Source organism: Gastrolobium bilobum, unplaced genomic scaffold (assembly GCF_033153095.1).
Source record: "Gastrolobium bilobum isolate Gb01-03AN ecotype WA unplaced genomic scaffold, APGP_CSIRO_Gbil_v1 utg16462, whole genome shotgun sequence".
In the NCBI taxonomy this organism is placed as follows: Eukaryota; Viridiplantae; Streptophyta; class Magnoliopsida; order Fabales; family Fabaceae; genus Gastrolobium; species Gastrolobium bilobum.
In genome coordinates this window covers 200,701-226,083 of record NW_026896883.1, presented here as the reverse complement: position 1 = coordinate 226,083, position 25,383 = coordinate 200,701, and the positions used below count along the sequence as shown (strand labels likewise).

Sequence of the window (25,383 nt, the reverse complement as noted above, 5' to 3'; positions counted from 1 at the left end):
TTTGTAGCGAAGCTCTGCCAACTTAAGTAAGTTCATAATACCTGCTATGTATACGTTTAAATTACAGTGCTACCTTGATAACATGTTAGGATTTATCGTATATTAGAGACTTAGAACATTAGGATAGTCACTTAGAAATTTTGTACCATGCTATGAATGTTGTAATGATATAGTAATTTTTTTGTTACGTAGTTATGATTATTAATACATATTTATGATGTTATTTTGTGATAGTGATTTAGAAAATAGTGACAGTGACTTCGTAAATTTTGTATGATATTATTAATGCGGGAGTGCATTGATGATTTTGTAGTTAGTTAGGTGTGATGATTAGTACATATTTATGGAGTTATTAGTGACTTACGGTTAAGTATTATGTCAGTATGATTTAAGTTGTGTCCGATGTTTGATTATTATTTAATTACAAATAAATGATTGTAGTACGTATTAATAAAATTTAATTAATTTCGATTCTAGTAAGATCGTAGGGTTTATGCTTAATATTTTTGATATGAAATTAGGGCATTGCTTAATTAAGTTGTACATAAAATGTGTTGTTACATGTGATTAATTTCATTGCTGTTTTATATTATATAGTTTAGGGTCATGGCTTATTCATCATCATCTTCGGGTTCTGCATCGGATGCAGAGCCTACCGATCCTAGCATGTACATCATACCGGGGCCTTATAGATGGGACATCCTTCGTAAGAGGACGCAGCGTGCCTATATTTCACAACGAGTGTGGAATACAGAGCATGTGAGGAGGCTGAAGACCAGGCGTGGGAAACCACCAGGGGGGCCACCTACTGGGGCTATTCCAGAGGTGGTCACAGACTACCTCACACAGGCTGCATTTATCCATGTTGCCCGGATGCGACATATGCAGGTATGCAATTTACGGAGTTTTGTATTTATGTAATTATTCAATACCATTCGTTAACACGTGATAATTGTATAATTTTTTTTCAGATCGATGCCCCATTAATTAGTGCTCTGGTTGAGAGGTGGAGACCAGAGACCCATACTTTCCACATGACGCAAGGTCAGATGACTATCACCTTATGGATGCCAGTATGCTTTATTAAACTCATTCGATTTTTCTAATGAGTTGTCATGTATAGTAATTGTATAATTGCTTGAACCAAGATTGATCATGTATGTTTCTGATGACAGGTTTAATTCAGTTGCAAAGTTTAAACCTCATGAGGTTGTCCATTATCGGGCAACCATGGATACACTATGTAGAGATGAGGTAAGGTTGTGGATACTTAGTATGTTGTTATTTCATCATGCATGTTTTTTTTTATGACCATATATTATTTTTCACTTTGTGTGTAGGTGGTGTGGCAACATATATCGATTATCAGTGGCCGGGCGTGACTCCACACCAGCAGTACCTTTGGCTTGCTGTCACACCCCTGATTTACTTCCACACTGTAGAGGCATGTCAACCGGATAGGTGCATGCGGTAGTTTGGTCTGGATCATCCCATCCCGGATGTGAGCAAGAAGTTGAGAGGGATCCATGATCATACTCTGCTGGGGAAGGTTGACGAGAACTGGAGGCGTAAGCTTCGTCCTTGGATTGAAAGATGGCAGGTCAGGGAGCAGCATATCGTTCTTCCCCCTCCATTACTAGGGTTGATGTCACCTAACCATGCGTACATGGAGTGGTACAGAGCGAGGGGAAAAAGATACATTTCTCGGAGGGCAACAAAGATTGGACGAATGGTGAGTTTATGATAGATTTTAGCAAACATACATATTTTACATTTGACGTTGCTAACACATTTTTATTTACAGATTGACGGTCTAGAGATGCTGTATCATGCAACGACTATGGAGGAGTTTCCTCGCTTCGGCTTAGACTATAACATAGAAAAGGTCACAAACTCGATAACATAGAACGAATTTAATTACACAACAGTATGTAAACGTTGACATGTCATTGAAAATAAATACGTACCTAGAACGAGATCCGCAATAACGTCCGCATCGAGCTATCTATGTCCCTGGGAAATGTGTTCATTCAAACAATTGTGATCTCCACCCCATCTTGTAATCTTCCATTTTTCACCAAACACTGGTTTGATCGCCCTAATGTGCCACGAGCAACCTTTATCATACGCACAACATTTCATGGATAACTTTGCAGGCGTGCTCTCAACTACAATTGCTTCTTGATGCTCCATAATCAGGTTGTGCTTAAGTGCCATTTGGACATCTTTTTTTGTTGCAAATTCTTGGTTCACACATAACTTGTCACCCAGTTGCCACAGACCTTGTATTGAACCCGATCTTGAAACCGTACCATCAGTGCATGATTCTTGTTCACTCCGATAACTCCAATCAATGTACGCATAATGCAGAATTCCTTGCCAAAAAGGAATAACAGCTTCATCACCTGCATCTAATAATTAAAAAAAATTAATACAAACTTCCTAAATCAGGTATTAAATCAGGTATATACAAATTATATCAATTACTTTGATGATGATTACCTAATAGGGCAGACACAACGTCATGCAATTGCGGCATTTGCGCGACCACTGGTTCATGGTAGACTGCGATTTGAGACGCACCCATCTCACCACCTTCGTCTCCATCTGAAGCACTAGCATCCTCCGCCAGAAGACGTTCTTCCATTGCGATGTTTTCATCATCATCGTCGTCGTCTTCGTCGTGCATTTCCCAAGTCGGATCATTTTCATCTCCCTCAGAAATGTTACCAACTTGAGACGCATGAGCGACAAACGTTGATGGAAGACAGGGATAATTTAAATCAACTGACCTCACTGGTAATGGAACATTATCCGTTGCGGCGATGTCGACATACAACTCCAAAAAATCTGTCCGTGACTGGTTGAAAAATTCTTCCATTGTCATCTCCATGTCTTCATCGTCAACCACTTGCAAACTAATGTATTTATCACATTGCCATAACCTTGTTGTGATCTGAGTAATATATTGGTTGCCTTGAAGACTTAACTTCTGCCGAATTCTCTGATGCAGTTCGCCAATGGTTGCGTTGCGTTGGATACGTGTCGGCCTTTTTTCACCTTCAAACATGACACATCGTCGACCTTCTACCTTCCTACCATTGTAATATAACACAACACGAACAAAATTAGGATTTGAACTCATTCTTAAATAGAATAAGAAATAAAATTCAAATACTAAATTAAAGATGAAGGATTATGTTGTTAGGAATTTTGGTAGAGAAGAGATATGAAGAGTGAGAGAAGAGGTGTGAAGAGTTGTAAGAGTGGTGGGAGAATATATAGGGCGCACATGAGACGCCCGTTTTGGGCCTCACATGTGACGCCCCATTGGGGCGTCTTCCCTTAGGGTGAGATTACGCCCAAAACGGCATCACATTGTGCAGTAGATCCGTAATTATTCTCAAATCTGCAATAAATACGTAATTATTTAATTAAAAAGCATTATTTTAATTTTTTTGCCGTAAGTGTTTCATCCATGATTTTAAAAATTCAATAAAAATTATCTACTAAAAAAAAATTCACTGAAAATTTCCTCTCAAATTGGGGATAAAGAAAGAAAAATTTTCTTTTAAATTGTAAACATTTGAAATTACATATATGTCCCATATTTCTATTACAAGAGTGAGAAAATAAAAAATATTAAAATTTCAATATCATAATCCACTCTATTTTAACCTTAAACAAGGGATAGGTAATTTTCATCTTTCTTTTTTACAGAATATTTTTCATATTATAAGAGATAAAATTATCTCTTATATAGAGATATAAAAATATGTAAAACCTGTATATAATCATATGAAAAATATATATATATATATATGAAAAAAATAATTTGATATATATATATATATATATATATATATGAAAAAAATAATTTTAACAGTAGATAATTTTATTTACTGTTACATCATATATTAAACCCTTCTTTTTCACTTAAACAATCAAACTGGGAAAAATTAAAATTGAAAAACAAAAAAATTGTCCCCATTTATTTTCATCTTTCAAAGATAACAGTAAGAGTTAAGACAGTTTCTGTTGGTTGTATTCATTTGACAAGGGAAAAATTAAGGGTCAGAAGCTGATGTTGTCGCTGAGGTTTTGTTTCTCTTCTTTCGTAACTCACAATTCTTTTACATGTTCTTCACGGAGACTCTTATTGTTGGTTCCTTCTCAAAGACACACCCTGTGCAACAGCTCCAGAAATCTCTATTGCTGCTGTGTGAAACCCATTGAGCAAAATGGGTTTTCTTCTGTTGCCAATAACCTTCAATCTTCTTCTTCTTCCTCCTTCCCCAAAGATTCTCCCTTATCAGGTACCCATTTCCCTTATCTATCACTGAAATGAAACCAAATGCATAATCTTCTACAAATGTCCTTGCCATGTTTTTCAGGACTGGAAGATGCTTTGGTGAGCTATCTCTTGGGGAAGAAGAAGGCAACGGAAGTTGCTCACATGTATTTTTACTCAGTGAACTGGTTTCTCATATTGTATCTTGAAATGCTTCTGTTTTGAAATTTCTGCTTGCATTTCTGTTTTTCAGGTTAGTAATTAGGGGATAAACCAGTTGTTGTTGTTCAGGAATGTAAAGATATATAAAACCATTGATGTAGTTTCACTCAATAGTTTAAGTTTTAGGGTTGAATTGGTTCTTTACATGGTATCAGAGCCTCGATGTACCGGCTTCGATCCTCACCACCCCCACTTTCTTTCTAGTGAAATTTCTTTCTTTGCACAAGTAGGTGGGTCTTTGTATTGTCCACCCTTCAAGCCCAGTAGACTTTCGTGTGAAGGGGCGTGTAGAGATATTTAAAACCATTGATGTAGCCTCACTCAATAGCTTAAGCTTTTGGGTTGAATTGGTTTTGGGTTGAATTGGTTCTTTACAAGGAATTAGGTTCTTAAACCTCACTGGCTGAATGTTTTGCTTATTGATTCTCTACAAAAATGCACTAATGTTGCCTTTAAGTATTCAATTTTGTGTTGTTGTTGTTTCTTCTAGTAAAGGGGTAGTTAAAGTCTCAAACTTTTGTACGCGCTGTCCATTTAGCTCTATTGTAGTCTCATAAGTAATTATATAGATCACACACACACATATAGATAGGGTCAGGATCGTTTTATACGGGTGTAAATTACACTCTTAATTTTGGCGGTTGATCCTATTTGTATCTAATCGCTCTAATTCATTAGATATGTGAGCCATTGGATGCAAGCAAATCAAAGGCCAAGATTTGGTGTAAGACTTCTTATTCTTACACCTATGTAAGAATAACATGCTCCATATATATATATATATATATAACTTAAGATATAGATATGCAGATATTTTATGAGAATATGATTCTAGAAAATTACGTTGTACTATTGATTATTTATGTTAGAGTTGCACTTGGCATTAATCTCATGCTGCATTTCTATCACAGAATGCTGAGCAATTTAATTTTTTGAGTACTTGTAATCATTTGTTGCAAGATTCTCTTGTTATATCTTTAGAGGCTTTCTGTTATAATATGTCAGCTGCCATGCTTATAAAGGAGCTTGAGTTGAGTTAAAAGTGAATGTATTCCAAGTTTGTTACAGAGCTCTATTTGTCATGCCTGCTGTTTATAACTCTGATTTATATTGTGTCACTTCTACTAGTTATTGTTCACATATTTTGTCCTTGATATGAGCTATATTTCTTGTTCCTACCAGGGTATGGAACCATGTTCTCAAGAAAGGAGACACAGTCATTGATGCCACTTGTGGCAATGGTTTTGACACCTTAGCAATGCTCAATTTGGTTGCTGATGATTCTCATAATGGTTGTGTATATGCATTGGACATTCAGAAAGATGCTTTGGACAAGACTTCAATCTTGCTGGAAGAATCACTTGATTCAAATGAGGTGAGGACTATAAATGAGTAAAGAGTTTGAACTTTGAATTGGTGAAGAATATTATATATGGTTGTCTATGTTATATAGCCACAGACAAATATATTCAGATAATGGTCGATCTTAACATAAATGATTGAGTCTTAATTTTACTATATCTTTTTCAGTAGTGTGTATTAGCACTTGAATTTTAATTTTGGTGTGGTTAGTCTGACAAAAATTAAGAGCGTTTATGTGACCAACAATTATTTCAAAATTTGTGCAGAAAGAACTTGTCAAGATCTTCAATCTCTGCCATAGTAAAATGGAGGAAGTTGTTCCAAGGACTGCCTCGGTTAGGTACCCCACTTTCCCTTCACTTACATCATTCCTCTGTTCCTATTTCGTGTTTAAAAGCTGATGGTAATAAATAACTGGTATAGTTTAATTTAATTGTACTCACTGAAATCTTTTACAGTCTTCTATTAATCTCTCTCTCTCTCTCTCTCTCTCCTTTTTTTTTTTCAAAAAAAAATGCTACAATTTCAGCCTTAATTCCCACTTGGTCTCATCTGCATGAAAGGCCCATATATAAATTTTCACATCATGACATTCTACATGCATGGTCAGGCTTTAAAGGCTGCTTATAGATTTGGGGTTGGTAAACTTACATTTGATTAGGTCTTTATGAAGCTATGTCAAGCAATGAGCTTCATCTATGCAAAGTTGTCAACAGTTTCTTTGCAAATGTTAGAAATTATTTAAGGTACCATACTATTTTAAATAAAATCTTATCTATAATTTTTCAGCAATAACTATTATGATCTCACTCGATCAGGTATTTTCTCATACCCAACCCAACTAATGTACTTTTGTTGCTTTTAGTATTCCAAGCTTCAGCATTGAAGGATAGAGAAAAATAAAATGAAATAAATGGAGATACATTTATTTTCATTCACTGATGAAAGTCTCACTAATTGAAAGAAAAAAAGTAAAATTAAGTTTACGGCCGGAAAAGATTTGCGGAGATGGCTATACTAAATATTGTTGAGAAGTAGCTCTGCCAACAATGACTTTCTAATCTTGATGGGGGAGAGTTGGGACAGAGGAAGTGATGAATGGTTTTAGAAGGTAAAAATCAAAAGGAAAGGCATGTGATGTGACTCTTTCTATTGGAGAACATCAGTGAGCATATGTCTAAATGATGGAACTAAATAGGCTTTATATTATTATTGACTATTGATTGATGGGGCAGGTTATATTTACAAACTTTTTTGTTTATAAACTCTTACAAACTACACTATATTCTCCCGGGAGAATACAAACTTTTACAAACTACACTATGTTCTCCTGGGAGAAGACAGTGTAAATTGTAAAAAAATTCAAAAAAGTTTGTAAACGGATCCTGTCCCTTGATTGATTGTTTCATTGTTATTGGCTCCATGGATTGCAAGGACCTTGCAAGATACCAAAACATTCTTAAAAGAATAAGCTAGCATAAGATTTTTTAAGTTATATTAATTTCTTTTATGTTTCCGTGAAATATGAAAGAAACTATTGGCTGTATGTTTTTGAATTCTTGATTGCGAAGCTGGAAAAGAGTAATTTTGGATAGTTATGTTGATCCCAAAGATTATTATCTGTTGTAATCTTGAATATTGATTCCATTTATGTATTTATTGTTATAAAAACACATATCACTATTGATGCAATTTCTTGAATTTTTAAGGCTGGGATCTATTTTAATGTGCTGCATACTTCTAGGCTTGTTGCATTCAACTTAGGTTATCTTCCAGGGGGTGACAAAGAAATAATAACAAGATCAGAAACAACATTACTGGCATTGGAAGCTGCAAAGAGAATACTAATACCAGGAGGACTTATCAGCATAGTGGTTTATGTGGGGCACCCTGGTGGACGGTGATATTTCTGACTTTCTAGCTTGTGTCAATAATATACATCTTTGTATTGCCAAATATTCTAATTTTCCATCAATGTTTTGAATTATACATGACTTTTTGAAGTGATGCCTTAAGCACATCAACATGGATTTATTTTTGCATGATTTATATGATCATTATACTTTCTTGAAAAAAGTATAGTTTTCATGAACATTTCAGTTTTAACAATGTATTTGTAGGACATGGAGGGTTATTCCCAAAGGAATAAACATGAGTCCAGGGGTTAGTTAATTAGTTATAGTGGCTATACATTAGGAATCCAGAGGTTAGTTAGTTACATATTTGGTTAGGCTGGAACTATAGTTTGTTAACTAAGATTTCTTAATGAAACTCTCTCTCCATAACTGAATTCTTCTCCTCCTTATCTTAAAATGGAGGAATTTCTTATAAATAATTCTCATTTTTAACATGGACTTGCATGTTAATGATGATATGCTTTTAGAGCCAATAATGTTTTATCTTTTTGTCCAGGGAAGAATTGGAGGCTGTTGAAACTTTTGCTGCTAGATTGTGTGTTGAGAATTGGATATGTTGCAAGCTCCAAATGTTAAACCGGCCATGTGCTCCAATACCAATTTTCTTATTCCGAAGATAATGTAAACTACCTTGTTACAACACAATGTTAATGTTTCGCATACCTATAAAATAGATTCTATTCATTTTTGTCAATTTTTTTCAACCAAAATGATTCTTACAACCTCTCTCTATTGGAACCTTTTAAGGGTCATGTGGAATTCAACTTACTTAAGACCAACGTTGATGTGATTTTTATCCAAATCCCTGTTGTGAAACATTGTTTCTCTAGTAAGATTTGAGACTCCTAAATATTTGGAAAAATGTTGTGTACACATACTATACCACTTAACTAACTTGTTTATTTGTACTGTATATATTATATAATGGTGTTATCTTTTAGAGTTACGTAAATTATATTTCAAATTGTACGTGTTACTTTCTTCATTTTCCCATTATAAACTGATGGATAGGAAGTCCTACTCTTTTTTTGACAAAATAAATAATAGTTATACATCACATCAATAAGGAGCTATTTAGATTAGTTATATGTAATTTACGAGAAACTGTCGTATAGATTGGAGTGTTTTTCTCTTTGCTTATTGCCATTCCTGCCTTTTTTATTATTAGAAAAAAATTACAAATTTTTAGAAAAATTTAGAATGATTTATGAGAGAGAAAGAGAGAGATTTAAGGAAACATGAGGACATGGTCAACATAAGAGAGACTTTCGGAACAAGTTATTAAAAAATAAAAAAATAAAAAATTAATGAGTTAGTTATGTAACTGCTTCGCATGGAACTTTCAAGTGGGGGTTTATTTTTTTCTTTTTGGTGAATATTCCCCATTTTTTTTTTTTTTTGGTAGAAGAATATTCCCCATTTTTACTTTATTCTTTTCATTACATAAAATTTTTGTGCTACTTTCTTTTCGATTTCTTTTATGTTATTCCGTAAATATTTCCATCTTCTCGTGAGACTTGGATTCAATTTATAGTTACATTTTGCATGAATGGAGAACCATTTTTTTTGTTTCTTGAATTTCTTTTAATCAAATGGTTAAATCTTCCCATGATCCTTCAACGTAGCAAACAATATATTTTCAATTTAACTCCATTGGAATTAATCACATTCTTGCACCAAAAACCCATAACACGTGAATCATATGCAGGAATAAATTCCTTTGCAGTTCTACAATTCCCATTAAATAAACATTACAATCTGAGTAAATTGTACCTATTACTTTCTTCATTATTTCAATGACTTTTTTACAAATAAGTTAGTTACCTTCAAAATTTGGCCATAAATGTAACCAAAAACTTTCGTGGATATGAACACTCAGTTCTACGGTACAAAGAAAGCAAAACCAAAAAAAGAAAAAAGAAGTTTATATTATAGGGGCAGGATATTCTTATACCGGTGTAAGAGTTAGAAGTCTTACACTTAATTTTGATCATTGATCCACTTGTATCCAATGGCTCACATTACTATAAAATTTGAGCCCTTAGATATAATTAAGATTAACAAATAAGATTAAGAGTATAACTTACATTAGTATAAATTGATCGTGACCCTTGCGTTGAAAAGTTTTAACTAAGCCAAGTCAACTTCAAACAAAACTGTCTTGCCGTATAATTTGTATGATTACATAAACAAAACTTCATATATTTTATGATTACAAAATTTGTATTCATGACATAAACTAAAGCCACGTACCCAAGTAAACAAAAAATTTAAAATCTTAAAGCAGTATAATTAAGAAGCAAAACACAACCCCTATAAAAGTGTCACAAAAGACTTCCAACCTCTTTATTTTATTTTATTTTGGTTCATTTTCTGTCTCTTAAGAAGAAGAAGAAAATCTTCCGATTAATTAATAGTCCAGTGACTCAAGTGAGAGGGAAAAAAGAAAAAAAGAAAAAGAAAAATCCACATTCTGTGTAACTGCCTACAACCTCCCCTAAATTATCTGAACCCACAAACTAGCATGAGGCAACGAGGATAAAGTCAGTTTATGTATTTTTTCATAGCTGTTTTGTTTTTTCTCAATAAAAAGTCTTCCAAAGTATTTTGCTTCTCTCACTCTCAAATCTACAAAAACAACAACAACATATCTTCAGCTTCTTCTTGCACACTCTCTTTATCTCTCTCAGGTCTCTAAGATATTCTATTACATGCCATTGTTTCTTATCTGCATGCATCTATGCACTTAAGCTTTAAGCATTGAACTATATAGGCATGCGTGTATAGAATAGTAATGTATGATACTATATATGTTATGTTGGTTCGGTTTCCACTAAATTCAACTTCTTTTTCTTGTTGCAGGTTCTGTTTTTGCTATACCATAATGGCACTCGGCACTTACTTCAACTGGGACACTCTTCAAACTCCAAACTCAGAAATCAACACCTTCCATGAACCAACACCAGAACTAGCACTAGATAACTACTACAATAACCATAACCACAACATCTTTAACTACTCAGATGAAAGCCTCTTCCTTTCAAATACCCTTTTTGATCCTTATTTTGATCCAACCCTTTTTTCTATACCAGAGTTTTACCCTCCTCAACAACTCCTTTCTTGTCCTTCTTCTTATGACCCTTTCATTTCACTCACTGAAGATTACAACTTTCCATGTCCAAAACGCCAAAAGTGCTTGCATGAGGAACAAGAGCTTGTTGACCCTTCATCGCAAGAGCTTATTATACCATCCAATTTCTTTGTGCCTAATTATCCTTGTTCCTTGCAAGAAGAGGAACTGCAAGAACTCTTCTATGCAGTGCCAGAGTTTAAGGTTCCAGAACTTCCACAAGGTACTACTTGTGTGGGAAGTGCTGATTTTCAGTGTGAGAAGAAAACTAATGAGAGAACCATCTCTGCACAGAGCATAGCTGCAAGAGAAAGGAGGAGAAAGATCACTGAGAAAACCCAAGAGCTTGGAAAATTGGTTCCTGGTGGACCTAAGATGAACACTGCTGAGATGTTGCATGCAGCTGCAAAGTATGTCAAGTACCTTCAAGCACAAGTTGGAATGCTTGAACTTATGAAGACACTCAATGTAACTGTTTCTTACCACTTTCTTAATCATCATAGCTAGTAAATAATTAATAATGTTTATTTTCATGTTTTTGTTTTTTTCCTTTGAATGTTTTTATTTTATTTTTTAAAATGTGATGCTACTTGAATGTGGTTTAACTAGTACTCAAATGTGTTTGCTCATTGTCCATTTGAGGTCATTTGTGTGAAGACATTACTAGAATTAATTAGATTATGTTGTTTTGTGTTTGCTCATTACTATGTGTCCTCATGAATACGAAAATTGAAATTGCTATTTGCATAGTTGGTTAGTTATATGTAATTTATGACCGTATGTTGTATGCTTGTATGAATTTTGAGTCTTTCTCTTTGCTCAAACACATAGATTGCTATTCCTGCTTCTTTTTTTTAATTCTAGAAAAAATGTAAATTGTTTGTGTGAGAGAGAGATTGAAGGAAACAGTTATAAGATAACGGTTATCATATCAGATAATTTCGGAACAACGATTATATATTAAAAAAAAAAAAAAAAAGCAGTGTATGGACGTGGATTTTTTTGGGAATAGTCCTTGCTTTTAGTTTCTTTCTTTTTTTGGATTATAAAATTAGTTTCTATATTATATTAGGCAGCATTTGGGAGAATAAAAAATGGTCACATTGCCAACCATAGAATGAAGTTGGTAAGTGTAACTAGAAATAATCAAATTAATGCTTTGAATTTTCCTTCTTAATTTGTTAGTTTTTATTTTGATAATTGTTGCAGGAAGATAAGAAGGGTCCTCCAAGTGAAGAGCTACACACAATGGTTGTTTCTCCATTTGTTCAAGAGAAGCTGTATTCAGAGGAAATGTGCTTTGTTCCCAAAGAGTTAGTGACCACATTGACAAATCATAATGATGTTCAATCAAGACCTTCCATCCTTAAAGATCTTAAACAGTTGATTGAGACAGACATTGAGAAGAAACCAAAGCAAGAATAAATATTTATAATGTCCTCATGAGCTGTTGTTGTCTGCACAGTTTCCTTGTACTACTTGCTCTTGGTTTTTCTTATTTTTTTTATTTTTTTGTTGATGTAATTCCGTAAATATTGCTTTCTTCTTGTGAGCCTTTCATTTTGCACGAACGAAGAACTAATTTTTCTTGTTTCTTGATCCTTTCATTACCTAGCAAATAATAATAATAATAATAACAACAACAACATTATACTTAACTAATAATATATTACAATTTATTTTTCATCTTTTTTATATCATAAACCAAACCAGGGACAGGATATACTTACCACCAAAAATTTTTATCACATTTACAATCACATTTACAACCAACATAATCACCGTTGATTTCTATCAATCTAACAGTTATAATTTATTGAGAATTAATAATTAATTATTAAATGCAACTAATAATTTTCAATAAATTATAACTGTTAAATTGACGAAAAGCAATGGTGATTAGGTTAGTTGTAAAAGTAGTAAACTTTTTTGGTGATAAGTATATCCTTTCCCCATAAACATAAACCATACGTACAAGCTTGTGTAGTAGATAAAAAGAATGCCAAACCAAAAATAGGAAGAACAAAGAAATTATGTTACATATTGAAAAAATTTCACTGAGGCATGTTAACTACATGCAAATCTATCTTACCCTTATTATTTAAGGTCTTAAAGAATAAGTGCAGGAGTGCAGTCTAATGTTAGATTTGCCTTTTATGATTACTAAATTTTTATGCATGACACAAAATGAAAACCACTACCTCATGTTAGTACCCAAGAAATTCCACTTCTATCTTGTATTATTGAACAATCCTACCATTATTTTTCTAAGCTCCATATGACAGGATTTAATGTTATTAATATTTGACATAGAACACAATAGCAATTCAATCACAATTAAACCAAAACAAGAAAAAGTAATGAAGCAGAGAAGACTCAGTTGTACTCAAAATGTTATACAACTAGACACAGCCCCTTCTCTTGCAGATACTTTTTTGGTGCCATGATAATCTATCTAGCTGTATTGTCCCCTTTTATGAAGAAGTTTCAACAGGGGTATCAGATTGTGCTCCCCATTCAGTCCAAGATCCATCATAAACTGGAACATCAGACTTTCCAAGTCGATGAAGACCCTGAAAATGGATGTTATTATCAAATGTAAAGAGGGATGAAAGATGGGAATTGGAAAAGTTACATCATGAATAGGAAAATACTGAATATTATTTCTGAATAATACTGTACATGGGGTTCATTATGATATATAGAACTAACAAAAAAAATTATTTTCCTAATAATGACTGAACTATGGTAACAATATTTTACAATAACAATTTATAGAGAATATTATGTGGTGAAGTGTGCTGGACAACTGCTCTTTGAATTACAAAGAAAATAAAACAAAAATAAAAAATGAAAACAAAAACACTAATCACTCAGGCTTCAAGGCCAACACCAATTCAGCATTATAAATATTTTTACAGCGTCAGGACAAAACCAAAAAAACAATTAAGACAGTTACTGATTAGGCAGTTATTATCATTAAGGATGATTAGGAGTAGTTAGATAAGAGAGAATGTGTGAGTCTATATTGTATCTAGAAATAGAAGGGGATAACGTCTTTAGTACTTAAGTTTGTAGTCTTTTCTGTTTTTCTGCATCTGCAGGGACTTGGAGAGGAAAATATCTTAGTAGTATTAAAGACTCGGTAAATCGTTTACTAAAATTGGAAAAAAAAAAAAATACAACTGACTTTACATATTCATCCTTTCATGGTCAATGACATCTGAGTTCCACTTTTTCCTATTTTTAGTAAAAAAGTATCTACTCCCGTAATACCAAAGATATACTCCTAAGAGAGATCTTCCAAAGCCGGGATAAACCTTTGCTCTTATAACTTGTACTGTTTCTTTTCTTAATTAAATAAAGTTCCATATTTCTCCTCAGTAAAGAAAAATCCCTCCTACCACTTTGACCATTTCTCCAGTTGTCCTTCCTTGGTAAATGAAAAATGGAAGCAAAGGAAAGTATCAACTAGTGAATACCCCCAAGCAATTTCTTTCCTTTTTATCCCATTAGGGAAATAATGAGAAGCAGTAACCAATTGGCTAACCAATCCGCTAAACAGAAAGAAGAACGAACACAAGAAGTGCGAGAAAACACTATTTCTCTTTTCTTAATTTTATTAACCAAAAAACAACCTAATAACAATAGGGTTCTCTAAACCTTAAATAGACAAAACAGAATAAGAAAAGGGTAAATAACTAACAATTATTGAAAAGCCCTAAAATATAGAAAAGCCCAATCCAAGTCAGTCAGCTCGGGTGTATCAAGAAATAGGTATGATTAGATCCACAAAGGAAGTAGCTTTACCCACTTCCTTTTCCCAAAGCTACAAATATCATTAGATTCATCCAAATTAGAGAGTGAGAGAAAGAGATATACCAATGCAAGAATGCAAGCAGTTACACCAGTTCCACATGAAGTCACAACTGGGCTTTCCAAAGAGATACCTGCAGATCAATAGAAATGTAAGAATGTATGACATTACAAGTAACAAGAACAAATAATTGCAACTGATTTCACCATTATATATATCCATCACAAGATGTTCACACCTTCTTGATCAAATCGCTTCTTAAGCTCAACTGCTGGTAACAATGTCTGTGCACCATCTAACACCTGCATGTAAAGGCATTTGGTATTGATAAAATAGTTGTGACAAATATATATGTATATACATATTTTATATATATATATATATATATATATATATAAATATATATATATATATATTGTTTAAAGAACAAATTCAACCCAAAAGCTTAAGCTATTGGATGAGGATACATTAATGATTTTATATATCTCAACACGCCCCTTCACACGAAAGCCCACTGGGCTTGAAGGGTGGACAATGCATAGGCCCACCTACCTATGCGAAGAAAGAAATTCCACTAGAAAGAAAGTGGAGGGGTGGTAAGGATCGAACCCGGTATACCGAGGCTCTGATACCATGTCAAGAACCAATTCAACCCAAAAGCTTAAGCTATTGGGTGAGGCTACATTAATGATTTTATATATATCTCAACACGCCCCCTCACACGAGAGCCTACTGGGCTTGAAGGGTGAACGATGCACAGGCCCACCTACCTATGCGAAGAAAGAAATTCCACTAGAAAGAAAGTGGGGGGCGGTGAGGATCGAACCCGGTACACCGAGGCTCTGATACTATGTAAAGAACTAATTCAACCCAAAAACTTAAGCTATTGGATGACGTTACATTAATGATTTTATATATATCTATATATATATATATATATATATATATATATATATAGGGTCAGGATCATTTTACACCAGTGTAAGTTACACTCTCAATCTTGTCCGTTAATCCAACTTATATCTAAGGGCTCAAATTTTTTAGTAATGTGAGCCATTTGATACAAGTGGATCAATGGTCAAGATTGAGTGTAAGACTTCTAACTCTTACACCGGTGTAAGAATATCCTGCCCCATATATATATATATATATATATATATAAGTCACATCAAATCATTAAATGTGCCAATACTCCAACAAGACCAAGCTTTAGCAGTATCCTGGAGTATTTTAATTCAAACCAATACTGAACAGTAAACACTTGCAGATATCAAAACAAGTAGAAAAGATTAAAGGATGATATCTCCATGGAGAAAACAATATCAAAAGATTAAATTTAAGAAGCCAAAGCCAAAAGAAGTGCCCGTGTGGAAAGTCTTATTTTTAGCTTCTCTTCTTTTTATAAGTAGAAGCTTAGCCAAACATGTTTTTACAAAAGCTTTTATTATAAAAACAAATTTTTATTATAATGATTAATGAATAGAAAAAGCAAAAGCTAAAAGCTTCGAAGAAGAGCTTTTTTTAAGATATATACTAACTTTTTAATGTTCTCATATTTATTTTTAAGTTTCAGCCTCATTTTAAATTTGTATTTACCAAATTTACTCTTTACCCTGATAATCCATCCTAATAACAAATTATTTCATCTTCTCTTCTTCAAAACCGTCAGAACAGCTTTGTATAATCACCAAACAGCTTTTAGTTTTATTTTTTAAGCTCTTTTTTTTTAACTTCAACTTAAAAGTAGCTTTTAGCTTAAAAAATAGATGTGCCAAACAGGCCTAAGAGACAATACTTAAAAGCATAAACCTGGAACTAGCTAGCAAAAGACAGTGCCAGTAGTAGGAAATCTAATTTGCTTCTCTGGGTAATCATAACAAAATAGACATGACCATATATGCTCTGTACCTGGGGAAAAGGAATGCATTTGCTGCCGGGTACATGACCACTTCTGATTCCCTTTCGAGGCTCGGGAGCAGCTCCATCAAACCTGCCAAATGAAAAATTCTCCATAAATCCAAGAATCACACATTAAAAACAAAATGAAGAGACGCAGCCAGCACAGAAACAATCACCAAAGCCTTTTTTTTTTTTTTTGCCATTATTCAAAGTTAACTAGTGACCAATTTCAGGAGACATTGAACTTGCCCTTGGTCTGTGATCCACAGTGACAAATTGCTCTCTGCCATCATTTATGTTTCATTTTTTAAAATGAAAAAAAGGCATGCGCATTACAACGAGCTTCCAATTGGCAGGTTTCAAACTTACAGTATATCCCAAAATCATTTCCCTTCTTCAGCAGTTGCGTCAAGATTTTAAAGTCAGGAGGAAAAAGAAAAAGAACAGGGGGCTGCAATTTATGAAAATCCAGCCAATTCTTTATTTCTTAAATAATTTTGCCTATAAATGTCGAACAACTTTTCTTCATAGTACAGGATAAATGATTGTTGCTCAAGATAGACAATAGCTACCAAAAAAGTAAGTTAAATGCTTACAATTAACTGCTCATATGTCAAATCTATATATACAAAATGTTAATGTAAGACAACTAATTTCACCGAAAAAACTTAAGCTTTTGAGCGCTTTACAGTCAAGGTATAGTTTTCACAACTTACATGCAAATCAAGAGATGATGTGAGAACAAAAACAATTAAGTGGGAATATAAATCACCTGGGCTTTGATCGGGCATCTATGTGTTGGTGACTTTTTTCCTCTACGTTTCTCTTTATCTGAAAGGAGAAAGAAACAAAAAGAAAACAAAAAATGGAACATTTAACTTATAATATATTTACAGGTGTCTGAGTTAGATATGATACTTCTTCTAGTTCCTGTCAATTTTGATATTTAATAGACCAAGCATTTCATGAGACTACAATATTGCCAAACAATCCCAGGAACCTTATTTCATAAATTTGTTCATCTTCTCTAATGATGTAATTTACTACATGAGTTGGGGAGCTCTCAAGTAAATTCATCTGCAGTTACAAAGTTTCAATTTAATCTATATTATCACACCAATGTGTCAAACTTATGATCATATCAAACTTCTTTGATATTTACAGAGCTCGGTTCCATAAACAGCCCAATAAAGTTTTTCTATGTTGTGCCAAAAAAAGGTTGTTATCAAAGTATATGTAGTTATGTACTAAAACTTTGGCCATAATAAACACCAGGATTCATATAGAGCTTTACCAGATATATCATGATTGACTTGTAAAGGATATATTTCTTACAAATAAAAAATTGAATGGGTCCATATGATCTTGTCACTACTTTTATTGTTTCTTTAAATTGTCAGAGGTCATGTTTTTTACACTCAATTATTGATAACATGGTGACATACAACACTACCAAACAATAGTGATTTAAACGTTAGAAGAATGCAATGGCACAAAAGCAAGAAAATTGGTCCGTTATAAAATTGGGTTCAGAACTTCAAGCTACTCAAAGGTCTGGCTCTGCAGCTGCTACTTCAAACCTACCAACATTCTTGACGTTACTAATTTTGGGTTCTATATCAATAAACCTTTTAAAATTTCTGCAATCGCCAATATTGCCTATGTAATATAACCAATTGTTTAAGAGGTTCTAGCAGAATCAACAACCCCGTTTCTAAAATGGAACTTCTCCTGTCATTATACATTTACTTCTTTCAGCAATTAAGACATGCATACTCAGAATTCGCATTTGAAATGGCACTAACAATAATACAACCAACCTGATCAAGGGTCCAAACAAGATGTGGCTGAAATTTAGTCTGAAATGTGATTGGGCCAACCTGGCAACAAAAAATGTATATGACAGAAGCAATGCATTAAAACAAAATACAAATGTCAAATTCAAGACATTTCATCCAAGTAGCTGTAAAGGAACTGAAAAGATAAAAGAAAACATATTAAAATACATGGACAGATTTCAAACTCACTGCTTGTCCCTGATATACTTTCTCTATTGCCTCACTTGCTGCACTGGCTTTTAGAATAGAATCACCCGAAGCACTAGATTCAACATCATAACCAGATGCACGCCATCTTGGCAGGCCACCATCTAATACCCAAATTCTGTCATGCCCAAACACTCGGAACATCCTTTTTAATCAGTGGAGAAAGGAAAGAGGTATTAGTTAAACTTAATAGCAAAATCTAAGATTCCACAATGCATTTATTATATATACTGTTTTTACACAACACCATGGCTTACCACCAAACTCGAGCTGCACTAAATATTCCTTTGCCATCATAAACAACCAAGTCATTTTTATTCTGTATGCCAAGAGCAGAAACAGCAGCAGCAAAAGCTTCCTCTGAAGGCAACATATGTGGCAACTGATCAACGAATACAAGTCAGCTTTTACATATTGGCTATAATGGGAAAACGAATAACATTGAAAGACAAGAGATATACCAAACACAGTTAACAAGAACAAAAGCACTTCCAACCAAGAACAATCTATAAAATAATCACATAACTAATAAGACTACTCACATAACATGACTCCAAACACATGGATAACCCAAATATTCTAACCCAAAAATAAATTCAAATTTGTTTCTCTTCTCTGATCTCACACACAGAGGGTAACTTGGCAGAAATAGGTTTTCTTCTCATCCACTAAAGCAGAATGGTGCATTTTGCCTATCTGTCCTTTTCTTTTAAGTTCAGTACCTTTTCACTTCAGATCACGCCAGGTCATCCTTGACCTGACTCTGACCCACTCATTCCAGCAAAAACAATAGGATCTTGAATCAGCAAAACACCATGATTCATGGATTCCGAACCGTATCGCACAGTTTTGGAATTCTTGAACTGATTCCAACCACCATTGAATTAGCTCTCTGATCTGTATCGTTTGTGTCACAAATCGTATGAACAGTTCGATTAGCTCTCTGATTTGTATCATTTGAGTCATAAATCATACCGAATAATTCCATTCCATCAGAATCGTGAATTGTACTATTTTTACAACTATGTTATAACCAGTGAAGAAAGAGTTCCAAATATACAAATAATGAAGTAGTATCAATATGAAGAAGAAACATCAGCCATCATTCTTCTAAGGACTCCTTTGAATTGTAAAATACCCTTTTGTACTGCCATGCCAGCAAGGTGAATGAATAACTGAGTATTTGTTTCATTTAATTAGCTTTCTTTTATTTATAATATAGTAGTGCCAGATCAGAAGATTATGGACTAGATAGTAGATATAAAGACAAGATTCTGACATAAGAACAGCTTCAACATAAAGGTATAAATAAGAAAAAAGTCAAAATGACTAAAATGAAGAGAGATCAGCTCACATTTGTAGTTTGATCTGCTATTCCATCTACATCAAAGAAAAGGGCCCCAGGAATATGAGCAACCTGTGCATATGGTGTTAGACAAATATTAATGGAAAAATTTACAGAAAAAATTAAAATCATAAAACTAAGTACATAAAGAGAGCATATTCAAGTGAGGCCATATATCATACATATAACAGGAAAATGTTGATACCTGATATTCTTGAATTGGATTCCTCTGCTCATCTGGCATATACCAGGATGCATCCAGCACCTTAATAGAATAGACAAGATAAGTGTTGGTATTTAAATGGATATTCTAATTCAATAGCAAATAAGGTATATGAAGGTGTACTATTCAGATCATGCACGTCTAATAGGAGTTTTAAATAAGTAGAAATAAAAGATATTCAATTTATGCTAATTACAGCAGCTAAACCATATGGCTCCTAGACGGCTTTATAATCACCAAACAAGAGTTTGAGAATCACAAACCTACGAGATGGGGGCACAAAGTGGCAGGAAGTTCTGTCTTTGCTAATTTTACTAGATGCCATTCATATAGAAAATAACAAATACTGATGAAATAATGAGATTCTCAAAACTGATATATGGTGATTGCACAAAAGTCCAGATCTTTAATTACCAAGTTGGGGATGAAAAGAAAGGAGTATGAGTTAAATCATATACATAAAAGGGAAAACCCTCGGTGCATGATGGAACAGAAAAATTGAAGGAACGTTTTTATATAGATTTTCTGAAATATTGGACCAGTGCTCCTTACTCCTTACAACCAGAAAATGAAAGAAGAAATTAAAATGACACTCTGTAACAAACGAATCACCGACTCTGCCCAAGACTCCCCTGAGGTCCACCACTGGATCCTCAATTTCCCTCCAATTGGTTCATTACATACATCCTATCCTACCCTTTTCCACACTGCCTTCCCCACTATAAATCCCAACACATTTTGCCTCTCAACCGTTAGCACTCTAGCTCACTTCTAACCAACTTCATTCTTTCGTTCCATGCGCTGAATGTGATCACCTCCACCCTGTAGATCCTTTTCCACGTCATTCCCTTCCACATCAGGTCTTGGGTCATCTCTTGAGTCCTCCTCATGCTGCACTGAACCCTCTAATATTATTGGGCCGGGCTCCTCCTGTACTATTGGGCCAACATCTCTCAATTTCCCCCTTCTATTGTAAACACATTTCGCAGTCTCTACAGTGCACAAGGCTCCCTAACTTTGTGAAGGTAGATGTGAGGGTTGATTGCACGCAATCTTACCCTAGAATTTTTGCAAAAAGAAGTTGTTCCATAGACACAAACCCGTGACCTTTCGGTCACAAAGGAACAACGTTTCCGCTGCTCCAAGGCTTGCCCTCTTTAATCATATACATAGTGAGGTAATAAATGTTGTGAAGGGGATCGTGACAGATCGGCACAACAATAACCGAGTTCAGTCAATATAGATCAACAGGAATTTCATTTTCCCAAATCTGATCTAATTACTATACCTAACACTTCCATTGGAAGTTTTTTGTGTAATTCTCAGCTTCTAAGTTTTCATTAATGTAAAGGATATTGCAATCAGAAATTGATCATATAATTTTCAACATATGTGGAATGTTCAGAGCCAAAATAAATTAATAAATGTATCCAAAAAAAAAATGAGCAACAGCAGCAAAATTACAAATGCTAAGAATAAAAACTATGTAACGGCACCGTCTGGTCAGCAAGACGACTAGGCAAGTACCTTCATATCAGGATCCTTCAAGTTATCATAAAGCCAATCCACAGAAACAACTGGCTCATTCGTAGATGCAGATTGCGTTGAATATGTAGCTCGTCCACCATCTATGGAAGAAGCCATGCAAGGAGCCCAACCAGTTCTGGTATTTTGGGCCGTATAGGCTGCGACAGATCGTATACAAAACAGCCGCTTCTGCACATAGAAGAGAAATTATACAATAAGATCTTGGCCAAAAGAACAAGCAAAAATCAAAGGGCAGCTTGAGGTCAATAAGACAATGCAGAAATAATCAACGAGTTTCATCAAAATTATTTTTTTTTATGTAAAATAAGGGAACAAATTAAAGAGTATCCACTGCAAAAGGAAAATTTCTCTACATGATAAATTGCATAGAAAACATTTTCAATTGCTTCCATCAAATTTTCATACATAAAAGTAGCATAAGATCCGAGCTTTGCAGTCTAACAGAAATATATGACTGCACAATTCCATATCTCAGAGACTAACTACAATTTATATCAATTTATCAACGATTAACTCCATAGTAGTTAATTGCGCCGCGAGCCGCGCCGTATGGGTGTTGCGGTGCCTCACCGCAAGAAACCGCTCCGCGCCGCATCGGAATGCAACAGCGGCCATTGCGATTGCAAATCGCGGCCATATTGCTGTCATAAGGCAAAATATCAATTTTGTCCTAAATTTAAATGTGTAACAGAAATTTTTTAAGGGTTTTTGTGTCTATCTGTGTCTCTCTCTGTCACTTCTGCTATCTCTGCCTTTAAAAATGTTTCTTTTTGTTATTATTTCCGTCATATATTTATTCCGCTATTTTCGCAACCGCAACCCGCTATACTGCTATAGCATTTTTCAGGGTTGGCCGCGACATGCCGCAATCCGCATTTGATAACTTTATTTAACTCTTAAAACCAATGCAAGAAAATGGGGTTTCATAATATTACTAACTCATAACTGAACAAGAGGGTGAGCCTAGAGCAATGGTCAAGTTGCTCCTTTATGACTGAAAGGTCACGGTTCGAATCCCAAAAACATCTTTGCCAATATGCAAGGATAAAGTTGCGTACAGGAATTACCATCACCCCTACCCTCACTAATCAGGGTTTAAAGGGGAGTGGTTTTACTAACTCATAAGTGAACCTACAACAGTTAATACTTTAATCCCACTGATGACAAATTGGTATTATCATTTCATCCACTTCACAAGTACAAAAACTAGAACTAGTCTCCACAGATGTTGTTTCACTTCAGTTAATTGTATTAACAATATCCTTTGTCTGGTAAGGAGCATGCAAAGCACCCAATCATCCATACCCAATGTGTGATGAACTTGTATATGGCACTTTATTTGATACACTTAATTCAACACCAAACACAAAAAACTGAAGTTGTGTGAAACACATGCCATGGGAAATTGTCACAAAAGCAAGTCATGCAAGTACATCATCAACTGATCAAGAACCTAGAACACAAAATAAACAATCTGGACCAACACATATCCCACTTTCCACACTCAAAAATCAAAACTTTAACGAGAAAAGCCCATAACCCAGATACCCACCAAAAGAAAAAAAAAAAGCATAGGCACAAGAAGTCCAGTCTCGTAAGGGAAATATAAACACAGCGAACCAAAACACAAATTGAAAAAAGAAGAAGCAAAGATACCCAGATGAAATTTCACACGTAAAAGGTGACACTTACACCAAAGAAAGAAGAGAGAACTCGTGGGTGGTGAGTGAGGAGCGAGGAAGATTGAATCAAGCGATGACCCAACAGCATCTTTTTCACAAAAGTTGAAGCCATTTTCATCAAAAACCATATAAATAAGGAGTGGCCTCGATTACATCAAAGAGTCAAAGGATGCGACAACGACAAAGATAAAAACACAGCAAAAACACCACTTAATTGGGGTCTAGTGTGTGATGCCTTAACCTCTTTGTGGCATTTTTAGTGCAGCTAATGTGCCATTGCTTAACACTAACATTTTACAGTTTTGTTTTATCTCAAATTGTGGAACATTTTGCCCTTTCCAAGGGCTATTTGGACTTAACACCACTTAATTCAAAATGCTATTAGTATTTGAATGACATAATTTATATGTCAATTTAATGTCTCAAAGAGTACTCACACCTTTATTTATTTTTTTTATCCACTCTCTTCCATTTATCTATCTTTATCTCTTTCTCTCACTTAGAATGATACAATTTTACATCCTTTAACATGACACGTATTTTTTCCAAATTTTTAACACACAATTTATTTGTGAGGGAGGCACAAATTTTTAAGTTGAGAGGAGGAAATTTATTTTAAGGAGGATAGAATGTAATTACTCAAATTAATAATAATAATAATCATCATCATAAAAGATTGTAATAATAAAATTAATAGTAATAACAAAATTAATATTAGTATGTGCATCATAATATCGAGTCAATAATATCCTATGAGTTAGCCATGAGTTCGCTGAGTCTGTAATATCATATTAGTCAGCAATCCTATATAATAAATACATAAAGAAGAATTTTGTATAATACAATCAAGATACAATATCATAAGCCCATAAGAAAACTAAAAGGAAAGAAATCCTAAGAAGAAAATGAAACAAATAATTACAAGAAGAAAAGGAAACAAATTCTATAAAAAAAAAAGGGAAAACAAATTCTATAAGAAAACAAATTGAATTATTTACAACAAAGTTGATATCATGAGCCCATCTTAAGAAGGAAAATTTTCCCTATCAATAGAGGCTAACTAAATCAAATCACATTCAATCCTCAGCACCTCTCCATTTTCCTTTTTCTCTTCTCCACTGACTTCTTGTTTGCAAATTTTTTTTAAAATTTCTATTGTTATTATTTTTCTTTGGCTACTAATTGTGCTTCCCTCTTCTAAATTCGCTCATTTGATATCAACAAACAATTGTGTTTTGAAATATATTTGATCTTTTACATTCTATCTCCTTCGCAAATATGCGAAAGAGAGAATATTGTGGAGAAGAGAGAATATAAAAAACTAACAAATATGCACCACGATGAAAATGAATCCACTCTCAAATACTATCGTTTCACTTAAAATGACATAAGGTGACAAACATTTTCCCCAAAAATTAATAATCAATAATAATAACAATATGGTTTTCAATAATGTTAATAATATAATTATACGGTAATATTTCAAAACTCCTACAAATTCAAAAATGTCAAATTTATCAAGATAATAATAATATGATTTTTTTTTTTCTTTTTTTCCAAAAAAAGAATCCAATGGTTTGAATTTTTTTGATTTTTCAAAATTCCTTATTAATTTTTCTTTCTTTGCTTATTATCAATAATATGGTCGATTTTTTTTCTTATTTGGTCCATTTGATTAATTTAATGCCTAATATATATTTGAGTAAATTTGGATAACGAATAGAGCCATGACACTTGTAAAAATTAAATTTAAAATTAGGTCATTTGGTCTACTTTGGTAAAAAAAAATATGTATTGTTTGAAAGATGTGCAAATTGATAAAAAAAAAAAAATTCAAAGAAGAGCAATTTGATAAATCAACCATAAATTATACCATACATGAAGCTTCCTTAAAAATCATTAG

The 25,383-nt window shown here is 33.8% G+C and overlaps 3 protein-coding genes across 3 annotated transcripts; 2 read left to right on the top strand and 1 right to left on the bottom strand.

Annotated features, from left to right (window-relative positions):
• The first annotated feature begins 606 nt into the window (after positions 1 to 606).
• On the top strand, positions 607 to 8,444 carry LOC133302623 (uncharacterized). Its single transcript, XM_061502431.1, has 12 exons — positions 607 to 888; positions 972 to 1,044; positions 1,176 to 1,254; positions 1,341 to 1,395; positions 1,550 to 1,732; positions 1,805 to 1,885; positions 4,061 to 4,316; positions 4,395 to 4,458; positions 5,696 to 5,888; positions 6,142 to 6,215; positions 7,620 to 7,775; positions 8,288 to 8,444. The coding sequence occupies exons 1-12, from the start codon at positions 607 to 609 to the stop codon at positions 8,409 to 8,411; spliced, it is 1,620 nt and encodes a 539-aa protein (XP_061358415.1). The 3' UTR covers positions 8,412 to 8,444.
• Positions 8,445 to 10,675: 2,231 nt separating this feature from the next.
• LOC133302622 (transcription factor bHLH52-like) lies at positions 10,676 to 12,346 on the top strand. Its single transcript, XM_061502430.1, has 2 exons — positions 10,676 to 11,395; positions 12,131 to 12,346. The coding sequence occupies exons 1-2, from the start codon at positions 10,676 to 10,678 to the stop codon at positions 12,344 to 12,346; spliced, it is 936 nt and encodes a 311-aa protein (XP_061358414.1).
• Positions 12,347 to 13,139: 793 nt separating this feature from the next.
• LOC133302615 (thiosulfate/3-mercaptopyruvate sulfurtransferase 2-like) lies at positions 13,140 to 23,732 on the bottom strand. Its single transcript, XM_061502424.1, has 12 exons — positions 23,491 to 23,732; positions 21,778 to 21,966; positions 20,233 to 20,292; positions 20,037 to 20,099; positions 18,940 to 19,064; positions 18,665 to 18,827; positions 18,458 to 18,517; positions 17,410 to 17,468; positions 16,647 to 16,728; positions 14,977 to 15,040; positions 14,804 to 14,871; positions 13,140 to 13,494 (listed from the first exon to the last, which is right to left on the bottom strand). The coding sequence occupies exons 1-12, from the start codon at positions 23,596 to 23,598 to the stop codon at positions 13,396 to 13,398; spliced, it is 1,140 nt and encodes a 379-aa protein (XP_061358408.1). The 5' UTR covers positions 23,599 to 23,732; the 3' UTR covers positions 13,140 to 13,395.
• Between the last annotated feature and the right edge of the window lie 1,651 nt (positions 23,733 to 25,383).

Coding starts and splice junctions, on each gene's coding strand:
- LOC133302623 (XM_061502431.1), top strand. CDS start 607: ATGGCTTATTCATCATCATCTTCGGGTTCTGCATCGGATGCAGAGCCT. Junction 4,459..5,695: donor GCAACGGAAGTTGCTCACAT/GTATTTTTACTC, acceptor TGTTCCTACCAG/GGTATGGAACCATGTTCTCA. Junction 6,216..7,619: donor CCAAGGACTGCCTCGGTTAG/GTACCCCACTTT, acceptor GCATACTTCTAG/GCTTGTTGCATTCAACTTAG.
- LOC133302615 (XM_061502424.1), bottom strand. CDS start 23,598: ATGAAAATGGCTTCAACTTTTGTGAAAAAGATGCTGTTGGGTCATCGC. Junction 20,100..20,232: donor ATCCAATTCAAGAATATCAG/GTATCAACATTT, acceptor CCATATGCACAG/GTTGCTCATATTCCTGGGGC. Junction 14,872..14,976: donor GAAGCGATTTGATCAAGAAG/GTGTGAACATCT, acceptor ATTGATCTGCAG/GTATCTCTTTGGAAAGCCCA.
- LOC133302622 (XM_061502430.1), top strand. CDS start 10,676: ATGGCACTCGGCACTTACTTCAACTGGGACACTCTTCAAACTCCAAAC. Junction 11,396..12,130: donor TGAAGACACTCAATGTAACT/GTTTCTTACCAC, acceptor TAATTGTTGCAG/GAAGATAAGAAGGGTCCTCC.